This window comes from Suricata suricatta, chromosome 8 (genome assembly GCF_006229205.1).
Source record: "Suricata suricatta isolate VVHF042 chromosome 8, meerkat_22Aug2017_6uvM2_HiC, whole genome shotgun sequence".
NCBI lineage: Eukaryota > Metazoa > Chordata > Mammalia > Carnivora > Herpestidae > Suricata > Suricata suricatta.
This window is the reverse complement of record NC_043707.1, coordinates 133372605-133395702: the sequence shown is the minus strand read 5'-3', so window position 1 is coordinate 133395702 and position 23098 is coordinate 133372605. Positions and strand designations below refer to the sequence as shown.

General features: G+C 57.9%; 1 protein-coding gene across 6 annotated transcripts; it reads left to right on the top strand.

Annotated features, from left to right (window-relative positions):
- Window positions 1–22: 22 nt before the first annotated feature.
- Window positions 23–22786, top strand: C8H1orf167 (chromosome 8 C1orf167 homolog). Of its 6 annotated transcripts, none has more exons than XM_029947010.1 (22): window positions 23–125; window positions 1671–1718; window positions 3687–3815; window positions 4750–5981; window positions 6175–6218; window positions 6728–6935; window positions 7532–7668; window positions 9094–9182; window positions 9585–9756; window positions 11738–11913; window positions 12443–12629; window positions 14125–14275; window positions 14430–14488; window positions 15212–15420; window positions 16477–16621; window positions 17534–17779; window positions 18384–18633; window positions 20948–21035; window positions 21147–21309; window positions 21483–21618; window positions 21883–21993; window positions 22462–22786. In XM_029947010.1, exons 3-22 carry the CDS (start codon window positions 3785–3787, stop codon window positions 22642–22644), a joined length of 4017 nt encoding a protein of 1338 aa, XP_029802870.1. In that variant the 5' UTR covers window positions 23–125; window positions 1671–1718; window positions 3687–3784; the 3' UTR covers window positions 22645–22786. The 6 variants fall into 6 exon arrangements, with proteins under 6 accessions (XP_029802870.1, XP_029802869.1, XP_029802867.1 ...); XM_029947009.1 differs by having other exon boundaries at window positions 3687–3838; window positions 6746–6935; XM_029947007.1 differs by having other exon boundaries at window positions 3687–3838.
- The last annotated feature ends 312 nt before the right edge of the window (window positions 22787–23098 follow it).

The window sequence follows — 23098 nt, the reverse complement described above, 5'->3', positions numbered from 1 at the left end:
GTCGTTAGCCCCGCCCCCCCAAGTCCTTGTCCAGATTCAAACCAGACTAGGCGGAGAACCTGAGGAAGACAGACGCCCGGAGGACGGGTCCCAGAGGCCAGGACAACTGACCAGTGGTTCTTTGGGTGGGAAGAGGAGGGAGGTTCCGATGTCCTCAACTGGACAGGGATGGGGGTGGAGTAGCCAGGCGGCAGAGGGTGGGAGTGGGGAGCACTCAGATGAACAGATGGGCCACGCCAGGGGGTGGGAGCACGAAGGGTGGAAAGTGCTCGTGTGGATTGAGCTATTTCAGTCTCCTTTGGAAAGAGGTGGGGGGAGGGGCGGTGGTCCTGGTTATGAGCATACGCCTGGAGTGAGTCCGGCCTTCACCCATGTCCCCTCTGCAGCCACTGACCAGCTATAGGCTTCAGGCTGGGCACGTGGTCCCCTTAAGTTCTAGTTTCCTCATCTCCACTTCTTAGGGTTAAATGACAGGGTGAATACTAAAGGCCGCATGATGTTTACCAAGGTCCAGTCGCTCATTTTACCTGCCGTAGAAGCCTCTGTGATGTGCCCGGTACTGTTCCAGGGGCTGCAAATACTTGAGGGGATAAAAAAAAAAAAAAAAAACAACAGTGGCTCCTAGACCCCTGGAGGGATAAGAGCAAACAATACTTTCTTTAGTCTGTTAGGTGGTGGCAAGTCCTGGAGAAAAGCCATGAAGGGAAAAGACAGGACAGAGCAGAGAAGGTGCTACGGTCTGGGAGCACAGTCAGGGAAGGGCTCACTGCCATGTTTGAGGCAGGCCTTGGAGGAGAGAGGGAGAGAGCGGTCCAGGCAGAGGGGACAGCAAGTGCAAAGGCCCTAAGGTGGGAATGTGCGCAGCATTTTTGAAGAACAGCGAGGAGGCTGGTGTGTTTGGAGCAGAGAGAACAAGAGGGGAGAGAGGTGAGGTCGATAATGTAACTGAGGGCCAACAATGCAGGACAGGGATCAGAAAACTCCCTTAAAGACCAAAGAGTAACTGTTTTAGGCTCTGAGGTCCACAAGGTCTCTGTTGCACCCACTCTGCCATTGTATCAAGAAAGCAGCCAGAGACAAGCCACTAAACCACCATACGTGACCGACCGTGTTCCAGGACAACTTTATTCCCATAACAGACAGGATCCCTGCTGGGGGGCCTTGAAGGAAGTGCTCCAAAGAGGAGGAACCAGCAGAGGGGACTGGGAAGAAGCTGCCTGCAGGCCGGGAGCTGTTGGAGGGAGGGAAGGAAAGCCAGTCAAAAACCAGACTCCACATCCTGAATAAAACGACGCAGAAAGTCTGAGGAATTGCAAGGCCCTCACGCTGCAAGCCAGGAAACTCAGGGCTCCGGGAGCAAGGCGTTCCGCTTGCTCATAGAGAAAGGGGTTTTTATGGGGCACGTACGGAAGTGATCTGGCTTTTGGAGCTGTTGGTTGTCTGGTGGTCATTCTTGTTTGGATCAGGGTAGCTAAGTGAGGGGAACAAGGGTGTCAAGAGGCATGAACAGACTTGGGGGCTGGGGGCCTGGCAGGTGCCCCTGCTGATTTCTGAGAAGAGCTGTACCTTCCTGTAAGGTCAGGTGAAGTGTCCTTTAAGCACCTGCGGTGACCCATCTCCATTCTGTTCTTGATATAAGTGACTCCATTTTCCTTTGGTTCGATACCCAGGAAGGAGCATCCTGGAGTCAGAGAAGCAAGGGGCTCCCAGGAAGATGAGTGAGTGACCAATGTCCTGCTGCCTTAAGAAAATCCAGCCCTCCCCCGCCCCCCATCTGGCCAGGGGGGTGGCATTGTGGGGGTGGGGAGCCGACTCCAGTGAGGCTAGCAGATGGAGATGGGAGAGAAATAGGGGGCCTTGGGTGTGGTGTGAGGGAGACAGAACCTGGGACCTGACTCAAGAAAGAGGGGGGGTTGTTGTTTTGCTTTCCGTTTTTTATTTTTTTATTATTAAAAATTTTTTTTAATGTTTTTATTTATTTTTGAGAGAGAGAGAGAGAGACAGCATGAGCAGGGGAGGGGCAGAGAGAGAGAGAGACACAGAATCCGAAGACAGGCTCTAGGCTCTGAGCTACCTGTCAGCACAGAGCGCAACACGGGGCTCGAACCCACAAACTGCAAGATCATGACCTGAGCTGAAGTCAGACGCTTAACCGACTGAGCCATGCAGGCTCCCCTCTTTTTGTTATTTTTAACATTTATTTCTTTTTGAGAGACAGACAGAGTGAGAGTGGGGGAGGGGCACAGAGAGATGGGGACAGAGTGTCTGAACCAGGGTCCAGGCTCTGAACTGTCAGCACAGAGCCCGATGCAGGGCTCAGACTCAGGAACCGTTAGATCATGACCTGAGCTGAAGACAGACGCTCAACCGATTGAGCCACCCAGGTGCCCCTGCTTTCTGTTTTTTAAAGTTGGAAGAAATAACTGCCTGCTGAAGTGCTCCTGGCAATCATTTAGTAAAGAGGGGGGAAGTCTTGATGGGGGCGTGGTTTCCGGAGCACGGGCAAGGCCCTGACACGCCACAGCCTGTGTCCCACCCCGCAAGCTCTGTGCCCAGGTTCAGGCCTGAGTCTGCTGTGGGGCTGTGAGAGTCATGGGTGCCTGTCCTGGAGTCCAGAATGGCACTCAGAGGACAGTGGTGACTCTGGACACTTTCCTTGGGGAGGCTGGAGTGCAGGGGAGGGTCAGGCTGGGAATAGGGCCGCACAGGCTGGGGGTGGGGAGAGGCTGTGTCCTGGAAGCTGTCCTGGGTAAGGAACACAGAAGCGTTTCTCTTCTGTTGCCCTATTTTGTGAGTGCAACAGAAAGCAAGGTCTGCTGGGGGGAGGGGGGAGGGGAGAAGAGGGGCAGGGGTTTGGACGGAGGAGGAGAACGTGTGAATTGGCATCTAGGAGGGAGGGGGAGGCAACTAGTCTCATTCGCAGAGGGAGGAAGGGCGTGACTTACGGGTGGGGGGGTGTGAAGGGGTGGTTACATGTGGAAGGAGGGGAGAGACAGCAAACAGCGAGGGACAGAGGGTGGTGGGGCCAGAGGATGGGGTCTGATGGGGGAAAGACCACCGGCATGGGGCAGTGGGAGATGAGGGTGGGCTCTAGAACTGGGGCAGGTACAGTTATTTCGGATGCTAGAGCCTGGGGGCACCGTGGCAGTGGATGGCTGAGGTGGGACAAAGGACAAGATGTTGGGGAAGGAAGAGGTCAAGGACTCTGCAGGCTAGGAGTGGGGGGCATCAGCCGTGTGGACAGTGGGATCACCAAGAACCGAGGTGTGTGTTGGAGACTGCAACAGTGAGCCAGAGCTGAAACCTTCAAGGAACAAGGAGACAGGACCCGGGCTGGTTTCAGTCCCGTTCAGCTTTGGGCTGCAGTGTTCTGGGGGTGGTGGGGAGAAGGCAGAAAGTGGTGGCAGGAAGCAAAGAGGCCCCCCTCTCCCAGCCCAGTGGTCAGAGAGAGCCCCTCCCCTGCCCCAAGAGAGCTGTCAGGCCACAAGAGGCCTGTGGTCAGTGTTAGAAGGAGGGAGCGCCAGAGGACACGAGAAAATCGTAAGGGGAAGAGGGTCATGTGGGGGCCTGACCAGGACAGCTGGGGCTGGATCCCAGGGCAAGCAGAGGTGCTAATGAAGACTGGGGTGCGGACAGGGCTGGGGTATGGCCTGGTAGGAGCTGGGCATCCTGTCCTTGCCCTTTAGGACCTATCCAGTCAAACAGGCCAGACCGCTGGCCTTAGTGTGGACCAAGGACGCTGCTGCCTTGGCTTTTTGCCGGGGGCCCATGGAGCTGAGACACGATGCCAGCCACAAGGAGAATGTGCCCCCCAGGTCTGCGACACCCCTGAGGCCAGGCAAGACGCTCAATGGGTCTGGGGTGGATGTGGCAGGAACAGGGTCCCCTCTTGCTATTGGCCCAGAGCTGCTTTCCCATCAGGCCTCGCTAATTCCAGAGATTAATGGTACAGGGCCAGCTGGGCCAGGACAAAGTCTTCCTAGCTGGTGTTGGAGGGAGAGTTGGGATGTCTGGAAGTGAGGTCAGGAAGAGGAGGACCAGGATTGGGCCTGGCTGGGCGCACCCCCCCGCCCCAGGTCGTCTGTGCCAGGATAATGGCTGGGAAGCCTCCCTGCTCAGGCACTTGGCTACCGAGCCAAGGCTGGAAGCTGCCCCCAGACAATTTCAGATTCTGATGCGCATGCCGCTTTCTCCCAGGTTCTAGCTGTGTGACTGGGGGGCAAGTTGCCAAACCTCTCTGAGCTTTAGATCTCATCTTCAAAGGCACAACTCCTATGGCCCACTGTAGATGCTAGGTTCCCTCAGGCAGGCCACCCCCGGAGGCCTCGGCTTCTGCTGCGGGATGGCCTTGGGAGCTGGGGAGACTAAGCCCCACCGTGGGTCACCCAAGAGCAGCTCACCTGCAGCTGTTTGCTGGGTCGGGCCTTGGTCCTTCCCCCCCCCCCCGCCCAGTGCTGCTCCCCCATCACCTCTGCCCAAGCCAGAAATCAGTCACCCTTGACCCTTCTCTTTCCTTCACATCCCCCAGCCCCCACCCCCAGCCTCGTTACTGCCCCCCTGCTTCCCTCTGCCCTCCTCCCCCCTCGCACCCCAGCCCTGCTCCCTGCAGCCAGCACCGAGTCAGATTGCCCCTCAGTCCTCCCGGCCCCCTCCTGCCTGGCACCCTGTCTCTGACCCGTTCCCCGCATCCCATCGGAGCACTGACCACCGTGTTCGCCCTAAGCGCGTGGCCGTCTCTCCTTTCTTTAGAGCAACGGAGATTCTTGAAGAGCCGAGGTGTCAGTCTGGGCAGTGGACATGGCCAGTGGGTGCGTGTGGGCCAGGCTGAGAGGGAAGGGCCTGCCGCCACACACTCCCCAGGGACAGTGTGGCGCCAGGAGCCCTGCCGAGTCCAGACAAACCTGGCCGGCCCGAGCCCCATCCTGAAGGACACGACTGGCCGGCTGATGAACCCCGGCTCACAACAGCAGAGCAATGTGCAGCCCCCGGCCAGCAGGCCCCAGGGGGGAGCCCGAGAGTTTGCCGTCCAACAGAGTAACCTGAGTGCAAGGGGGGCCAGCTTGGCCGCGTGCAGAAGTCATCCCAGCCCCCGCCTCCGGTCGGAGCATCAGGACAGCTTCTGGCCCCACCTGGTACCCCAGGGAGGCCCTCTGTCCCGAGCATCCCTGGCTTGCCCTTCTTCCAGCCAGAGCCAGTCCCTGTTGCCAGGCACCGACACCCCCTGCCCAGATGTCCAGCCTGCCACAGCCTTTGCCCTTCTCAGCGGGCACACACCCTGGTGTGTCCTAGGGAGCTGGCCACCGAGGCTCATGGGGGAGCCCCTCACCCTGGAGGACCTGACTGTCCCAGTCCAGAGCCAGGCTCGAGCCCCATCCCAAAGTGCCTTCCACCAGCTGCTGGCCTCTGTGCAACGGCTGGAGCACGAGGTAGCCCGTCTTGGGTGCCGGGCATCCTGGGAACCCGCAGGCCCTGCTCCCTGGTCCCCCTGGACCAGTGGTGGCCAGGCACTCCCTACCCACCGCCAGCCCAGCCAGCCTGTTCTTGCTTCCTGGGATGGGAGAGAGAAACCCATTCGAGGTCTCAGAGAAACTGCGGGTTTCCCGGGGACACGAGGGGCTCAGTCTGGCTTCTCGGACCATCGGGCAAGCAGTAAACCTGCGTCCCTGGAGACCATGCTGAGGATGGCCAGGGATTTCCTTGAGCCTAAGCAGGGGGTCCTCCTGGCCAACCCCCGAAGGCAAAGAGAGACCTTCTGTCCGGTGCCTACATATGGCAGTGAGCAGAAGAGGGACCCCCAACTCCCTCAAGCGGTGGGTCACAGGGAAGCCAGACCCTGCTCCTCGGCTAGCTCCAGTGCTGCCCGGGGCGTCCCACCTGGGCAGGAAGGAAGGGAGGTGGTCCTGGAGGAGCAGGTCAGCAAGGAGGAAGAGAGGACGGCTTCCTGGCCACCAGACACAGCCCCGCCAAGGAGCACCCTGCAGGTAGAGGCCCGAAGAGGCTGGGCGTGGGAGCTGGGGGACCTCAGGAGTGCTCCTGGGAATTCTCTTTGCCAGCCGGCTGCCACTACCCTGTTTTGCTCCCTACTCCCAGAAGGGGAGGCCTTGGGCAGGCTTGGCGTCCTGTCCTGCTCCCTCCTCAGCCTGAGAACTGTGCCCTGTCCTTTTGCTTTCCAAGGACAAATCCCCAGACGTTGGGAGCCTGGAGTCCAGGACAGCCGGGTGAGGCCACGGGCTGGGGGGTTGGAGGGTGGGGACGAGGGTTCTGGCCACACTCCTGGGACAGCTGCTCTCCAGTTGCCTGGACCAGTGGAGATGAGCACCTGGTGGAGGGCATACCCTGGGGGCAGATCCATGCAGGACTTAAGGGGGAGGGGACTTCCTTCACCCTGTCCCTGCTAGGGAAGGAGAGGGGCCTCCCAGGGCCCCGAGGATGGGAATGTGGGCACGGCAGCCGCTGCTGGGAATCTTAAACTTTGGAGGCTGCCTGGCACTCTTGGCCATCGAAGGGGCATTCTGCCCCTCCAGGGGCTTTCCTGCCCAGGATCTCCTAGGCTGGCCATCCGCAGAGGGGAGTCCTTGAAGTCTGCGGCTCATCTAGCTGCTGCTTCTGCTGCAGACAGCACCCTCATCGATGCGGGACACATGGTGTGGGTGATGCCCGGGCCCTAGCTGCCCCCTGGGGCTGAGGGGCCAGGCTTGGGCCCTGATCAGCCCTGGGCTGGCCCCAGTGGCCGGTGGCTGTCCAGATGTTTCAGAGCCTGGTGGCACCTGGTGTGGAAGCAGCGGGCTGTGGCTGCAGCGGTGGCACTGGGCCGCCGACAGCTGTTGCGCAGAGGCCTGCGCGCCCTTCAGTGGGCACTGCGGCTCCGGGAGGCCCACCTGGAGGCAGCATGGAAGCGACACACTCAGGCCCTGCTGGCCCAGAGCTTCCGAAAGGTCAGGGGCCTCCAGGCTAGGCCATGGGGAGGTGATGGAAGGCTGGTGTTGTCTGGGGAGGAGGGCCCCCCGTTAGGTACCTCCTGAGTGATCAGTATAGCAGGGGGTGGTCCGCCCAGACACCTGACCCGGCTCTGCCGGAGTTCAAATCCAGCCTCCACTACTTTCTTTTTCCTGCATTTTTTTGCTGTGTGACTTTGGGTAGGTTACTCAACCTCTCTGTACCTTAGCTTCTTTAGTTCCAAAATGCGATAAAAATAATAGTACATTCCCCTGAGGATTGTTGTGAGGTTACGTTAATAAACATAAAGGACTCAGGACCCCACTTCGCACATAGCAAACGCTCTACCATATGAGTGATTGTTATTTTTTCCTAGAGGTTAGCCAGCCAGGACTGGGAGGGCCCTGCTTCGGGAGAGCACTGCATCTTGGCTCCATCCCTCGACACATTCATTAATGCCCAAAGGGAAGGGTGGTCTACAGGTGAAGACCGAAGACTCTGGAGTCTCACAGAAATGTCCGACTCCCGTCCCCACCCCTACCTGAGGCACATTTGAGTCTACACCACATCCTCCTTTCCCTCTTTCTTGCCCCAGTGGAGACACCAGACTCTGCAGCAGAAGCAAGGGCAGCCCCACGTCCAGGCTGGGCCGGGACTCCCACCGTCTGGGACAGACCAAGGCCAAAGCCCCTCGGAAAGGGAGCCAGCGGCAGACTCCGCCTGGAGAAGGAGGTAGTCTGGGACACCCCAGGGGTCAGTCGGTCAGTGTGGCCTGGGCCGTGCTGGTGGCATTCCGTCCCCCCTTCCTGCCTCAGTGTCCCCCCTCCCTGCTCCCCCACAAGAGAATGAGGATGACACGGGCAGATACGGACAAAGCTCTGTGCACAAGTGTGCCCACTGCAGCATTACTTACACTAGTCGAAGCTTCCAAACAGCCTACATGCCCGACAGTGATTGAGAAAATTATGGTTGAATGATCTCATGAATGTTTGGCAACTGTTCCCCATGACATTTGTCAAGACTCTAAAATCTCCAGGGCGCTGGGTGGCCCTGTCGGCTAAGCCTCTGACTTTGGCTCAGGGCATGATCTCACAGTTCGTGAGTTCAAGCCCCGCATCGGGCTCTGTGCTGTCAGATCTGGTCTCCTCTCTGCCCCTTCCTGGCCCGTGCTTCCTCTCTGTCTCAGCAAGAAATAAGAACACAAAAAATTTTATAAAAGACTTTAAAATTTCCTCCCCATTATTAAAAAAATTTTTTTTATTTCAATATCTTTATTGGTGTTATTTCTAATTATAACTGTAATGCATGCTTGATTTAAAAAACATTCCAAATAGTTGAAAGTTTCATCCCTCTCCCCATGGAGCCTCCTTTCTGGAAGTTCATGGGTATTTGCAGGGAATTTTCGATGACAAAGAAAAATGGGTATGACAATGTTCAATGGGAAAAAAAAGAATAAAAATAGCGTGTGAGGTATGTTTCATGTGAGGAAAAATCCGTTCCGCGAGGACTGAGCCCTCCAGAACCGCTCACTCAGAGATGGTTAAGGTGGTAAGGTTTCCATTTGGTGTATTTTACCGCTTAGAAATGACAATAAATATTTCATCCAAAAAAACATGCTAAAATAAGCAGATCGTGCTCATCTCTGGAGCAGTGGAATTCAAGTTGGCTATTTTCTTCTCTGTTTCCTCCATCTTTTCTACTACAGCGGTGTACTGTTTTCATTCTCATTTGTAAATTCACCAAATGTGCTTAAAATAATTATTCCAGTAACATTTGTTTTATTTTATTTATTTTTAAATGTTTATTTTTAAGACAGAGAGAGAGAGAGAAACTGCATGAACAGGGGGTGGGGGGCAGAGAGAGAAGGAGACCCAGAAGCGGAAGCAGGCTCCAGGCTCCAAGCTGTCAGCCCAGAGCCCGACGCAGGGCTCGAACCCCATGACTAAGTCACTCAAACATTTATTTTATTACACGTTTGTTGTAAGAACCCAAACAGCACTGAAGAGAATGGAGCCAAAAGAGAACCTCCCTGCAGACCACTTAGATAATCAGGGACGAAATCAGGGGAGAGAAGGGTGTGGGGGAGGGGCAGCTCAGCGCCTCCTCTGCACCTGCGTGGCAGGCTTGGGACTGCCCGGGCATCCGTTTCACTCTCAGTCCAGGGAGTCAGAGGGAAGAGGCCGGAGCCCGGCCAGATGGAGGCGAGGGGCAAGCACAGATGCTTCAGACTTTGCAACAACTGGCTGGTGAGCGGTGGGTCCGGGGGAAGCAGGGGAGGGGGAGCTGGGCAGGTCCTGAGCCCCACGTTGGGCACGGCAGGGGGTCCTGAGCGAATGGGTGCTGAGCGGCTTTTCAGACAGCTTCTTGGGCATGACCTCATTTGAGGCCTGTGGGAGCCAGGCAAGGCATTGTGCCTGGGTTACGGGTAGGAAACTGAAACACGGAGTGGGGACACACAGTGTGAGAGGCGCACATCCTGCAGGGGTGCCCTTGATGCTCGTGCAGGGCCACCAGAGGCTTGCCTGTTAGAGCCAGAAAGTCCCTCACACATCACTCACTCGCAGGGAAACCGAGGTCCGGAGATGGAGCCAAGTGGCCTCCTCCTGTCCCTGAGCACCGCCCCCCTCCTCGCTCTCCTCGATTCCCAGGCTTCCTCTTCTGGTGCCATCAGAAAGAACGGGCCAGGCAGGAGAAGGGAGGCCAGGGACAGGCCTTGTGGGCCCCGCTGAGGACTCAGAGGAGGGCGAGACCCCCCCAGGCCTGGTGGCCTCTCAGGGTGGCCTCGCTGGACACCCAGCCACAGAGAGCCTGGCTCCGCAGGTAGGGCGAAGTGGAGGAATGTGGAGTGGGGACCCCCTTCCTGGAGGCAGTGGGTGGGATGCAGCTGGGAGGTACCCTTTGAGTCCTTCTTGACTCCTGGTATCAAGAAACGGTGATAAAAATAAGAAATGAAGAGGCGCCTGGCTGGCTCAGTCGGTTAAGCGACCGACTTCGGCTCGGGTCATGATCTCATGACTTGTGAGTTCGAGCCCCGCATCAGGTTATGTGCTGACGGCTCAGAGCCTGGAACCTGCTTCGGATTCTGCGTCTCCTCTCTCTCTGCCCCTCTCCTACTTGTATTCTGTCTTTCTCTTTCTAAACTAAACATTAAAAAAATTTTTTAATAAAAAAAGTAGAATAGATACTAAACCCCAGGGTCCCCTTCACCCAGATTCAAGAAAATCCCCTCCTAAAAACTCACTGCATCTGTCCCCACCTGCTTCCCCCTACGTTATTTAAAGCTGGTTCCCCACATCCTACCATTTCATCCGTAAATACTTCTGTAGCATCTCTACAAGATGGGGACTCTCTTTTTTTTTTAATGTTTTCTTTATTTTTGAGAGCAAGAGAGCAGAGAAGGGTCAGAGAGAGAGACACAGAATCTGACGCAGGCTCACAGTTTGTGGGTTCGAGCCCCCACGCTGGGCTCCACCATGACAGTGTAGAACCTGCTTGGGATTCTCTCCTTCTCTCTCTGCCCCTCCGCAACTTGTGCTTTTTCTCTCTCTTTAATAAAATTTTAAAGTAAAATAAGTGTCTAGAATTTGCAATTTTAATTAGACTCACTTAAAATATCTGTTGCCTCCAAAAAAAAAAAATAAAGTCAACATGTTAAAGTTGGTTGACAAGACATTAAAACTTTTTTTGTTTTGTTTTCTTTTTTAGAGAGAGAGAGAGAGAGAGCTGGTGCAGCAGGAGGGCCAGAGAGCGAGGGAGGGGGAGAATCTTTAGCAGGCCTCACCTTCATCATGGAGCCTGACTCAGGGCTCCATCCCACGACCCTGCAATCATGATCTCAGCCGAAATCCTGAGTCACACGCTTAACTGATGAGCCACCCAGGCGCCCCTCATTATGGGGTCCCCTCTAGTTTTTTTCTTTGCAATTTATCTGTTGAGGAAACCAGGTCGCTGGTCCAATAGAGTTTCCCCATCGATGTCTGCATCCCGCTAACTGCATTCCCCGGTGCAGTTTTCTTTTCTAATATATTTTTTATGTTTATTTGTTTGTTTACAGCGAGAGAGCTCAAGGGGCAGAGAGCGAGTGAGAATCCCAAGCAGGTTTCACAGTTAGTGCAGAGCCCAATGTGGGGCTTGAACCCAAACCTGCAAGGTCACAACCTGAGCCCAAATCAAGAGTCCGATGCTTAACAACTGAGCGACCCAGGGCCCCCCCTCTCCCCGCTCCCCTGCAAAGTGCAGTTTTCCATGAGAACTTTGAGTGAAAGTTGCTGAGCTAGACGGAGGTTCTGGGGTGAGGCTGAGCGCTCGGCCAGTTAGTTGAAGGAGAGCCAGCTGCCTGGCGAGGGGACAGCACAGGCCTGTGACAGGGGGACATGAGAAACACAAAGGACACCAGTCCAGTTGGAACCCCATGGCCCAGGGTCGGGGGTCAGGTGGTTTAAGGTGAAGATGGAACAGCATGCCGGCGCCCTGTAGGCCCTGCAGGGTGGCTGACGTTCCGTCCTAAGAGCAAGGGGACAGTCACTGGAGGATTTCAGCTGGGGCGTGAGATGACAGCACTTGAGATTTGAAACGATCACTCTGGCCCCTGAGCAGCGCCTGCCCGGAGGAGGAGCCCAGGGCGGATGGATACGGGAGGCTGCTCAGGCCGTCCAGGCACCCCGAGGCCAGGGCGTGCTGGCCTGAGCAGGTGGAGCTGCCCCATTTTACACGTGGGAGCCTGAGGCTCCAAGGTGAGGCAGCAGGTGGCTGTCGCTGCCGTCGCCGCTGTCAGCGCCTGCACCTTCTCTCTGCTTCCCAGGTGGTTTGGGGCCTGGCAGCAGTTCGTGCGAAGAGGGGCCCGGTACCGGGACCACCTGGCTCACCGCCGGGTGGGGACCCTGAGGGTGTGTCTGCAGCAGTGGGTGCAGATGAAGCAGCTCCAGGCCTCAGACGGGGAGAAAGTGACCCAGCTGTCCCTCTGCCGGCAGAACACGGGTGAGCACGCACGTGGTGGATGGAGGGGCTCCCTTGCCCTTCCACCCCAGCCAATAGTGTCTGTGATGGGCCCCAGCGGAATCGATGGCTTCTTGGGATGGCGGGGGGGATGGCGAAACAGGGAGCTTTCTGGAGGGGTGCAGTCCGACAGGCCCAGGAGGACCCAGGTGGGGTCCCTGGAGTGGGCAGGCATTGGCTGGGCCCCATCCTCACCCCCAGTCGTGAGCTGCTCTAGGCAAGCGACTTTGTTCCATCTTCTACCAGAGCAGGATGTAGTCCCTGCTGTCAGGAGGCTCCTGGTCTGGGGGACCCCCACTCCCAATCTGACAGCGGAAGATGGGGCCTCTGAGGTGTCTTGGAGGGGAGGCAGTGGGAGGGCAGTGCCTGGGAAGGGGAGGGTCCTCAGGAGGGGGTGGTGAGGCAGCAGCCTCTGTGTCGGCCTCTGGGGCTGCCGTGGGTTCCACCAACGGCTCTGGGTGGAAGGAGGTCCCTGGGGACGTGGCTGATTCATCCCTTGACTGCTTCTCAGGGAACGTGGCCCCCTGCAGCTCAGCCCCTGGACTGGCCACAGCCCGAGGCCTGGGGGTGATGGCCCAGGCGCAGGGGCTGCCCCAGGAGCAAGGCTGCGGCTCCCTGCAGGAGGCCTGCCGGAGATTGGCCCTCTGCCGGGCGCTGCTGCTCTGGAGGACCCGGCTGTCCCAGCGCCGGAGGGCCGAGTAGGTGTCCACGGGCCTGGGGCCTGGGCCTGGGGCCTGGGGGTGCGTACGGGATGGGGACAGGATTGAGCCGTGCTGGGCACTGGCAAGAGCGACCCGTAGGGAACAGGCCCCCATGGCACACTGTGGTCACTGCAGGTGTGGGGCCGGGGGAGGTGGCCCAGGGACCTGGAGACAGTGACGGAGCAAAGAGCTGTAGGAGCCACCGGGTAGCTGGGGACACAAACACATACTTGGAACCCGGTGGCTGGAACCTGATGGAGGGGTCAGTTTCTGACTCACCTCCCGGCTGGGTGGGAGCCCCCTGGTGGCAGGAACCCTGTCTCCCAGTGCCTGGTAAGCGTCTGGCACGTTAGAGGTTTGGAGTAAATACGGTAAGTGGCCCTATCTGCCTCATTATACAGCTGGAGAAACTGAGGCTCAGAGGGTTGAACAGCTTGCTCTAAATCATCCTGTGAAATAAAAGCAAGAACATCCCTGTTGATTTTCCAACAAGACAGTCATTGCTGGGATTCAGAGTCCTGGTGACGGTTGAGGTGGGGAGCGGGGGTGCTGGGGGTCAGGAGGCGCCAGCTGCATTGATGACATGTCAGGTGGAATGTAAGCCAACAGTTGTAGGGATAAGAATTCAGTCACTGCATGCCACATACCTAGCACCCATTATCCCACACCCACTTGGTCCACTTGGACCCTCCGTCTCTTTTAATGTACCCCTAGAACTCTCTGGAAAGTCAGTCACCATGATCTCCCAGAATGTAGCTTTCCCTGCTCCGGTCCATCCTCTACCCTTTGGGCATCAGGGGACAGAGCTGGGGCTACCCTATGACCTAAAATGAGTATTTGGGGGTGCCTGAGTGGCTCAGTTGGTTAAGTGTCCGACTCTTGATTTCGGCTCAGATCTCTCTGAGTTCAAGCCCTGCATCGAGCTCTGTGCCGACAGCAAAGAGCTTCTTGGGATTCTCTGTCTTCATCTCTCTCTGCCTCTTCCCCGTTTGCCCATGTCCCCTCTCTCTCTCTGTCTCAAAAATAAATAAATAAATATTAAAATAATTGTAGAAAAGAAAAAAAAATAAAATGAGCATTTGGATCCCACGTCTTCCGCTATTTGGAGTTTGAGGAAATGGCCTTCCACCAGGCCTCAGGTTCCCTATCTTTATAACTCAGCAGAGGCAGGAGTGGTTATGTCTGTGTTCTCTTGAGTCTGGGGTCCTTAGGCCTGGGCCCGGCTCCATCCCCGCAGTGCCCTCAGCCTGGGATGGGAAAGTTAGGAAGCCCAGGACGCCCCTAGACTGTTAAGTCCGCATCTCTGGGGCGGGGGGGTCTCAGTGGCGTCAGGGCTTCTCAGAGCCCCCAGGAGTCGCACGGGCAGCTGGCTTGAGAGGCGGTGCTCTGGCCCGGTGGTTGGCATGTGGTGGCTCCCTTCCGGCCCAGCTCTTGTGCAGGCAGCCCCGGGGGTCCTGCTGGGGCCCAGGGACTCACCTGCTCCTTCCTGTAGCTCCTTCCTCCAGGGCATGCGGCAGCAGATGATTCGGCGTATCCTGAAGGGGTGGCACCTGAGGGCATGGCGTCCGGGCACCCCATCAGGCAGTGCCAGGAGCACCTTGGCCCCGGAGCACCTGGGCAGCACAGCGGGAAGCTCACTAGAGGTGAGGGGCGGGACAAGGGGGGGGAGTGGCAGGTGGGCGGAGGGAGGGCGGAGCCCAGGGATCCAGGACCCCCGCCCTCCTGGAGACCCTCCAGCTGAGCTTCTTGCGGGCAGCTGGGCAGCAGCAGAAGAGGCGATGCCTTTTGCTCTGGCAGGTGCGGGCACAGCGGTCCTGGAGGGCAGCCAGGTGGCACCGGTGTACTCTTCAGAGGCGGTAGGGACCCCTCCCCATGGTGGATGAGCCATGCTGCCCCCCACCCTGTAGACATCCTGTTTCCCAGCCCCCTCCCCACTTCCCAATCCTTGACCTTCACTGCAGCATCGCTTTGGGGGTCTGCATCCCAGAGGACTCCCATCTCACACTCCCAGACTCAGATCCCCTACACATCTCCTGCCCTCTTAGCCTGCCCTGCTGAGAGGGAAGGGGGCTTGAGGCACTCTACGGGGTAATCGTTTCTCCTGGAGACTTTGTAGTTGTGGCTCATTCATTTATTCACTCATAGCACGATGCTTAATTAAGGGTTGGTCTGCCTGGGTTATAATCCCAGCTCTGTCCCTTGCCGGCTGGCTGTGTGATCTTGGGCAAGTTGCTTAACCTCTCTGAGCCTCCATCTCTCCATTTGTGTGAGATAATAATAATACTCCATTAGGAATTGACAAGGGAGGGGCATGCAATCCCCTAGCATAGTACCTGGCACACAGCAACGTTCATCCCCAGCGGCTGAGCACAGGGCTTGGCATTAGCACTGGCATATTTATCCCTACCACCTGTCCCTGTGACACTCAGAGTAGCGTTTGAGCTGTCCAATCCCCAGCAACCCACCCTCCCCCAGGATGGAAACAGGAGAAGAGTCACCTGAAGCTCCTGAGGGAGGGGAGGGCTGGGAGAGCCTGGGGAGGCCGTGACCATCCTCGGGGCGGACGCTCCCCTTCCTAGTGTCCTTCTCGGCTGGAGACACTGGGCAGCAGCCCAAAGGGCCCAGGGAGAGCTGGCTGTCGGCTGGGCCTGGGATCGGAGCTGCAGGGCCGTGCTGGGCGTGTGGCGGCGGCGGCTGGCGCAGAGGCTGGAGGCAGAGGAGTGGGCCCGGGCCTGGGGTCGCACCCTGGTTCGAGGGGCCCTGCTCCGCTGGCGCTCCTGCTGGCAGAGTGAGTCAGGGCCTGGGTCCGGGTCAGTGAGGGCGAGGGAAGGGCCAGGGCTCATCAGGAAGACCCAGGATTTTGGGTCCTCCAGCACAGAGTCCAGGATGGGACATCCTCAGAGCCCACCCGGGATGAGGGGGGACAGAGCACTGGGGGCGTAGACACTGTGAACACTGCCCTTCCGTTCCCCAGCTGTGTGGACCTTACACAAGCCCCTTAACCTCTCTGAATCTCAGCTTACTTATCTGTAAAATGGGAATCACAGTAGCAACCTCTTCTGAGGGCGATGGTGGGGATTACGTGAGGCCATCCATGCACAGTGCTTGGCTCAGAACCCAGCTCCTAGCGGGTTCTTCTTTTCATCTTCTTCATCCTCATCCTCATTAGCCTCACCTGGCCCGCAGAGCCTAGCTTGGGAGGTGGGGGGCATTGGGGGTCATTTTTGAGGCTTCCCTCTACACTGATACATCGTATCGATGGGCTGGCAGGTGGGGACCCGGTTCTGGAAAACTCATGTCCTGTTCACTGGGGACAGCTGCTTCTCCAGCCCACTTGTGCTGTCAGACGTAGCTTCTAAAGAAAAGCCGCAAGACTTGATTTTTACATGAATTCTCCCAATCCCTGAACATTGCCAAGAAATGAAAAACGAGTTGGGTTGATCTGGTCATCATGGGACACTTGTAACCGAAACATTTACGTATTTATTTTTAACCTTTATCCGTTTTTGAGAGACACAGAGAGAAAGACACGGTGCAGGCAGGGGAGGGTCAGAGAGAGAGGGAGACACAGACTCTGAAGCAGCCTCCAGGATCTGAGCTAGTGGTCAGCACAGAGCCCGACGCAGGGATCGAACTCATGAACTGTGAGATCATGACCTGAGCTGAAGTCAGATGCTCAACCAGCTGAGCCACCCAGGTGCCCCATAACCAAAGCATTTAAGCCCCAATGGTTAGGGGGCCTCCTCTGTCTGCACTTGACTGGGGAGGGCCCCACAGTCACCCAGGGCCATAGGGGCAAGGCTGGAGCGAACACCACGTAGCATCAGCCTCTCTCTGGCCACAGGGCAGCAGCTCCTGCAGGAAAAGTACCAGAGGTGGGCACAGGCCCCCCTCCAAGGCCTGAGGAGGTCCGTGTTCCAGAACTGGCAGCAGGCAGCAGCTCGTCGGAGGTGCACGGCGGCCCCGCCAGAGCAGCCCCTACTGCAGAGGTGGGTGGGCCTGGCAGTAGGGGGATGAGGAGGGTCACACCTTCTCTGGAAGAAGCAGGGAGAGAGCCCAGGGGACCTAACGAAGGAGCCAAAGAGCCATGACCACCAACCTTCCATCATTACCTGCTCTGTTCGAGTGGTGGGGGGTGGCAAACCTTTATTTAACCCCACCCAATGCCCGGATGAGCCCCAGGTCTCCAACTCCTGACCAGGTCAGTCCTTTGGTTTCAGAGGACACAGTAAAGATAGGGGGAGCCAGCTCCCCAAAGGCCCACAGTAGCGTGTGCTCCAATACCAAGTATTGTTTGAACACTGGCAAGTTCTCCTCTTATACAGTTGCCACAAGAGTGAAATCGTAAGCAGATGTTCTAGTAAAACGCACATACTTTATCCGTGCGTATTTAAAAGCGGAGCAGGCAGATGATGCCTCTTCCCAGTGTTCAGCCTCAAATACACCGACGTCCACGGGGTCCCCACACCGGGCAGCTGGCCACCGACCGCAGAGCGGCTGACTCCTGGGCTGTGTCCCCTCTGAGCAGGGGATGCTGTTTTTGTGGCCCCTCCTGGAATGGGCGCTGTGTACCCCCCTCACCGGCCTCCTGCCACAGACTGGGCTTGTGAGGGGCGACCGGGCCTGGCTGCCCCCCCGACTGCACTGGGACCTGACCCACAACCGCTGGGTTCCCACACCCCCCCGGAGGGCATCTGCTGCCCTGAGCCGCCGCTCTTTCACGAAAGCCAGCTCTTCAGCCTGTTACACGTGGGTCCGTGCGTTTTAGGGCACAGGGTTGTGTATGCAAAACCACGTATAACCTTTGACATTCTGGGGTGGGGGGATTTGCGGGTATGATTCTGAATCGTGACTTTTGACTCTGAAAGCCTGCGGGGCCCCTCCTCTCCTCCTGTTTGCAGCCATTTCCAGGCCCCTTGTGGACCTGAGAGAGACACAGGGGTGTTCCCAGCCACCCAAGCCTTTCGGGACGGCCTGAGAGAGGCCCTGGGGACCACATTTTCCATGTGGCGGGAAGCCGGAGCCACCAGAGCCCGGGCTCAGGAGCAGCATGTGGCCCGGGCCCCTGGGTCCCACCGGAGAAGCCGTGTGCAGGGGGGCTGGGCGGACTGGCCAAGGAGGAGGCAAGTGGCTCTGGGCTGGACACGGTGAGTGCATGAGTCCTACCTACGCCGAGTCAGCAGACCCCACGCTGCCCAGAAGCTAAGCCCCAGGTGGGTGCCCGTGGCCCGAGGGTGGCCCCACACTGGACTTCCAGCAGGGTTTGCTTTTGAAGTCTTGAGCTTGATTTCGACAGAGGTAGAAGGTGTTTGGTGGCTGGTGACAGGGCTTCGGAGGCTGGGGTCAGAGGGAGAGGTGACCCCAGCCCCAGCCCTGCACTTCCCAGCAGTGTGGCCCCCTGTTTGGGCAAGTCTCTAATTTAAAAGGTCAAAGGATGAGAACAGGCCTGCCTTAGAGAGACACCACAAGCAGGCGCTCAGCTCAGGGCTCAGAAACACAGCAGGTGCTCAATACACAGTGCTCCTCCTTGTGAGGGAGGGGGAGGTGAAGTGTGGCCACGGGACTACCCACTCTCTGTCCCCTCATCAGGGCACTTGTCCCCAGGTGTGATGTTCTGCTGCTTTCTGTGCCTGTTTGAACCGGATTTCCCCAGAAGAGGGATGAGGGGAGGAGCACCGGCAGGGGCTTGGCCTGGGGCAGGGGAGGGCTCCCTACAGCCCACCACAACGTGGGCTCCTGCCTCCCTCCCAGGGTCCTGGAGGCGTGGGCCCAGGCAGCAGCGGGGGGCCGTGTCCAGCGAGCCGCCATTACCCAGTTTGGGCAGGCTGCGTCCAGGCGTCTCTGGCGGACCCGCTGGGCCCACTGGCAGGCAGTGCTGCGCTTGGAACCACCTGCGGCTGGGGCCCTGGAGGCCTGCACGGTTGACAGCAGGCAGCGGCCCGGGCTGGCCAGCAGGGGGCGCCTCCGGGCACTGATGGACACTCCAGCCCCGTGGAAGCAGGTGAGGCAGCCGAGGTGGGGTGGGAGGTCCAAAAATGAGCTGAGGGCTGGTGGCCTCAAAAAGAGCTGGTTTCAGCCCATGGTGGCAAGCCTGGCCGGATGCTTAGCCAAGGGCCCGCTGGCCTTGGGGACAACACCCCTACCCGGTTCTAGGTCAGTCCCCTGGCTCTGGAAGACTGCCATCTTTGGGCCCCTCAGCAAACGTTTCCTGAGCACCTACCGAAGGCCAGCCCAGTGCAGATCCGCCCCAGAGACAAATGCCAAGGTCACCATCTGCCAGGGAGACACGCAAACTCATCTATGTCACGGTGCAGCCTAGGATCTAGATAGGTACAGGGGACAGGAGCAGCTAGCAAGTCCTTTTTATCCTTATTGGAAACGTAAGCATGGTCACGACAGGGAAATCAGGAAATATGAATGGGGAAAAATGTTTCTTTCATAACCCTCTCCACCCAAAGGTCACCACCAGTCACTCTCCGGATCAATTGGTGCTGGGGGCTCCTGGCTGGCTCAGTCTCTTGATCTCAGGGTTGTGAGTTTGAGCCCCACATTGGGTGTAGAGATTACTTAAAGAAAAAAAATCTTGGGGCACCTGGGTAGCTCAGTCGGTTAAGCGTCCAACTCTTTATTTTGGCTCAGGTCATGATCTCACAGTTCGTGAGATGGAGCCCCACTCTGTGCTGACAGTGCAGAGCCTGCTTGGGATTCTCTCTTTCCATCTCTCTCTCTCTCTCTCTCTTTCTCTCTCTGCCCCTCCCCAGGTCGCACACATGTACTCTTTCTCTCTCAAAATAAGTACATAAAGCATTAAATATTTTTTTAATTTTAAAAATCTTTAAAAGAAAAAATAAGCAGTTCTGACACTAGTAAATGGTGACAAGAGCTTTAGGGCAAACTGGACTGATCCAAGGCCACAGGGAAAGCCAGGGACAAGGAAGGCCAGCAGAGCGGTCTCCAGCCATGTCACTGGAGGACACAGCCCCACAGTCACTGGCAGGCCACTTACTGTTCCTAAAAAGGAACTGGAATCATCAAGAATCCTATTTCAGAATGCCAGGAAGCATAGAATACATTGTAGAAAGATCCTAAGAAAAAAGATTAACTTGTTCAACTTGTTCTTTTAAATGGAATAAGGGACTGGCTTTGGTTATTTGCGGAATCCGTATATTCACACGTGTGGGGCTATGGCAACAGCAGATTCTGGAGTTTCAGAGTAGTTTATTTCTAGGTCTGTGTCACAAGACAATTTTATTTTCAGGATGTGGTTAAAAATTAGTTAACATTCTGGGGGTGCCTGGGTGGCTCGGTCAGCTGATTGTCTGACTCTTGGTTTTGGCTCAGATCATAATCTCTAGGTTTGTGGGATCGAGTCCCACCTCTGGCTTTGTGCCAACAGTTGGGAGCCTGCTTGGGATTCTCTCTCCTCTTCTTTCTCTGCCCCCCCCCCCTCGAGCCCACTCTCTTTCAAAATAAACATTAAAAAAATTAAAAATACATGGAACATCTGGGGTGCCTGGGTGGCTCAGCCAGTCAGTTAGGCACCCAACTCTTGATTTTGGCTCAGGTCATGATCCTGGGGTCATGAGTTGAGCCCCACGTTGGACCCTGCACTGTGTGTGGAGCCTGCTAGGGATTCTCTCTCCCCCTGGCTCTCTGCCCCTCCCCAACTCGTGGGAGTGGCTCTCAAAATAAACATTTAAAATAAATAAGTTAACTCATTATCATTCCATTCTTAGTGGCCAAGGCAGATGGGGATCCCATTTGCTAGTGGAGAAACAGAGCCTTAGGAAAACACAAAGTAAATGCCAGGAATGAGACCTCGGGCGCTTAGTGGCAGGCCTGGCCTTTCTTGCACATGAGCACACGCATCCAGCCAGCTGGCCGGCCCCCATCGACACGAGTAGGTATCATAGGCCATCTCCTGGGGTGGAGGCCCTTGGACAGCCCTTGGTCTCTAGTAGCCTAGTAGACAGGGGCCCTCGGGCAAGTCCTTTCATTCTGTGAAGTCTAAGTGGGGGAACACAGGCTGTGCTGGCACCGGTAAGCTGTCACCAGGTGGTGGCTATTACTGGCCGGCCATCTGCGTGAATTTCCAGCCGCAATGGGAGAACGGGGCAAGAGGCAGTGGTGCGTCCTGATGGCCATGCTAGGGCCGGGTACCTTCTCCGTCTCCCCTGGGAGGGAGCCTGAGGGCCACACACGAGTGGGAAGCCCTGCTTCTGGGGCAGGACAAGAAAGGAGCCTATGAGGCCGCCTGAGTTCCAGGGGGTCCAGGCCCATCGGGTCCAGGTTTTTCTCTCCGGCTGTTCCCTCAGACCCACCGCTACCGGACACGGCCCAGCCCCACCCGGCAGCACGGCCGCAGTGGACAGAAGGAGCAGAGAGCAATGTCCTGGGCCCAGAGTAAGGAGGTCTACCCCTGGGGTCAGACATCTTGCAGGCTGGAAATCCACTTCCAGCAACATGGCAAATCCGTTTTAGGTTCTTAAGTCTTCGCTGACCTCTGCTTTCCAGGTGACCGAGCGCCTCCCCTCCGCCCTGCCTTCCAGGTCCGGCTGCAGTGGCCTGGACGCCCCAGCCGGGCCCGGGGCTCACCCCCCAGAAAACCCGGAGGGGACCGCAGCTCTGAGGACAGCATCCTCAAAGGCCAAGGCGTGGCCACTGAGAGGCAGCGGGGGTAAGCTGAGCTGCCACACGCCCCGGGGGCTTGCCTGAGCCATGGCCAGAGCCAGGCCCTCTCTGGCCAGCGCTCATTCTTGGAGGACCCGTGCCTCTGCCCTTCTACCTGGGCATGAAGGGCTCGGGATGCTCTGGGCTATTGGGGTGCACAGCAGGGCCTTACCCCACCAGGAGGAGACACCTGCAGCGTTGGCGCCTGGAGGCACTGCTCCGCCGGCTCCAGCGCTCCCAGCGGGCCAGGTGCCTGGCAGCAGCATGGCAGCACTGGGCCGATGCTCAGGGAGGGGAGTGGCTGGCACGGACACTGGTGAGTGGGGCCGGCCCCTCCCCAGCCCTGTGCGCTCTCTCTGCTCATCTCACCTCCCCCCACCCCCCGAAGCAGTCTCCTGAGACATCTTGGTCTGACAGCAGGGTCAGGTGGGGGGTCTGCACTGACACACCTCAGAGGATCCCTCCCCACCTCACACACCCGTCGCCCCCCCCCCGCCCCCCGGCCTGGTGCTGCAGATGCGGCAGAGGGGCTGAGGGGCAGCGGTGGGCCAGCCCGGGGCCTCACCTCCTGTCCCCACAGCTCAGGCAGTGGCACCTGAGGCGGGCCTGGCGTGTGTGGCGGCGGCGAGGCCTGCAGCTGCAGGCGGCTCAGCGATTACAGCAACAAAGCGGCGGCCGGGTCCTTTCCCAGGTACGGGGGGTGGCCCCCCACCCCGGCAGGCCTTCCCAAACAAGGGCCACACCTGGACATTGCTGCACCGGGGGCCCCTTCGTTTCCCGGGGAGGAGTCAGTTCCTTTGAGAAAACACAGCTTGGATTCTGAGTTGGCTGCAGGCCACGTGCTCAGCCCAGGCCTACCCCGCCGCTCTGCGTGGGAACAAGGCTCTGCCACAGCACGGTGGCCACGCACGCCAGCCCATGCTGGGTCTGGGTCCCTGGGTGCCCACTCCCTGATCTGCCCCACTCAGAACACAGCTTCCCAGATCACAGCTGTTCTGAGCCTGTGCATTTGGCCTGGGGCAGAGCTGGCTGGCAGGGGCCGAAGGAGGGATCTCCTATTCCTTCTGGGGACAGAAGGAGCTGAGGACAAGCATTAGCCTGGACATACAGCACAGACCAAGGAGGGGGCCAAACAGCCTTTCCTTTTTCCTGACTCCAGGCCTTTGAGAAGTGGCGCCAACAGCTGGCAGCCAGGGGCCTGAAGAGAGGAGCCACCAGCGGCCCAGTACCCTCTCCCCCCTCCCCAGCAAGGCGGGCATCAGGAACCCTGGGAGCCGGCTGGAAGCTGCCCCAGCCCCCGTGTGGATGTGAATCGGGGCAGGAGAGCCAGCTACAGCTATGACTTGTTCCCAGAGCTGAGCCTGGGAAGGAAGGAACCATGCCCCACCCATCCGGGGGTGCAGGCTCATGCCACCAGGGACTCATCCCACAGCCTGGGGACAGAACTCCGAAGGACAATAAAACAAACACCCTCCGTGGTCCTAGCTGCTTCTCTTGCTCAGTCTCTCCTAAAGGCTGACCCTCTGCCCCGGCCGGCCACCCTGGGGAGAAAGAGGACAGATAACCCATGACGGAGCCTGCCTCTTCCGCCACCAGGCTGCTCTTTGGACACCCACCCCCACCCTCCTTTTGCTGAACCAGTGGAGATCAGCAGGCAGGGACCGCGACAGGGACCAGCTTCTGCGCATCCACTGGCCACTGTCCCTGGGCAGTGGGGCTTGAGGGCTGACTCCGGGGGGGGGGGGGCAGGGCGAGGCAGACAGCTTTGGGAATTGGGGGGGAGGGGGAGAGCAGAG

Excerpts from the sequence above, each read along its gene's own strand:
- C8H1orf167 (XM_029947007.1), top strand. The coding sequence starts at position 3,769 with ATGGAGCTGAGACACGATGCCAGCCACAAGGAGAATGTGCCCCCCAGG. Across the intron at positions 14,489-15,211 it reads CGGTGTACTCTTCAGAGGCG|TGTCCTTCTCGGCTGGAGAC; the intron begins GTAGGGACCCCT and ends TCCCCTTCCTAG. Across the intron at positions 17,780-18,383 it reads GTGGCTCTGGGCTGGACACG|GGTCCTGGAGGCGTGGGCCC; the intron begins GTGAGTGCATGA and ends CCTCCCTCCCAG.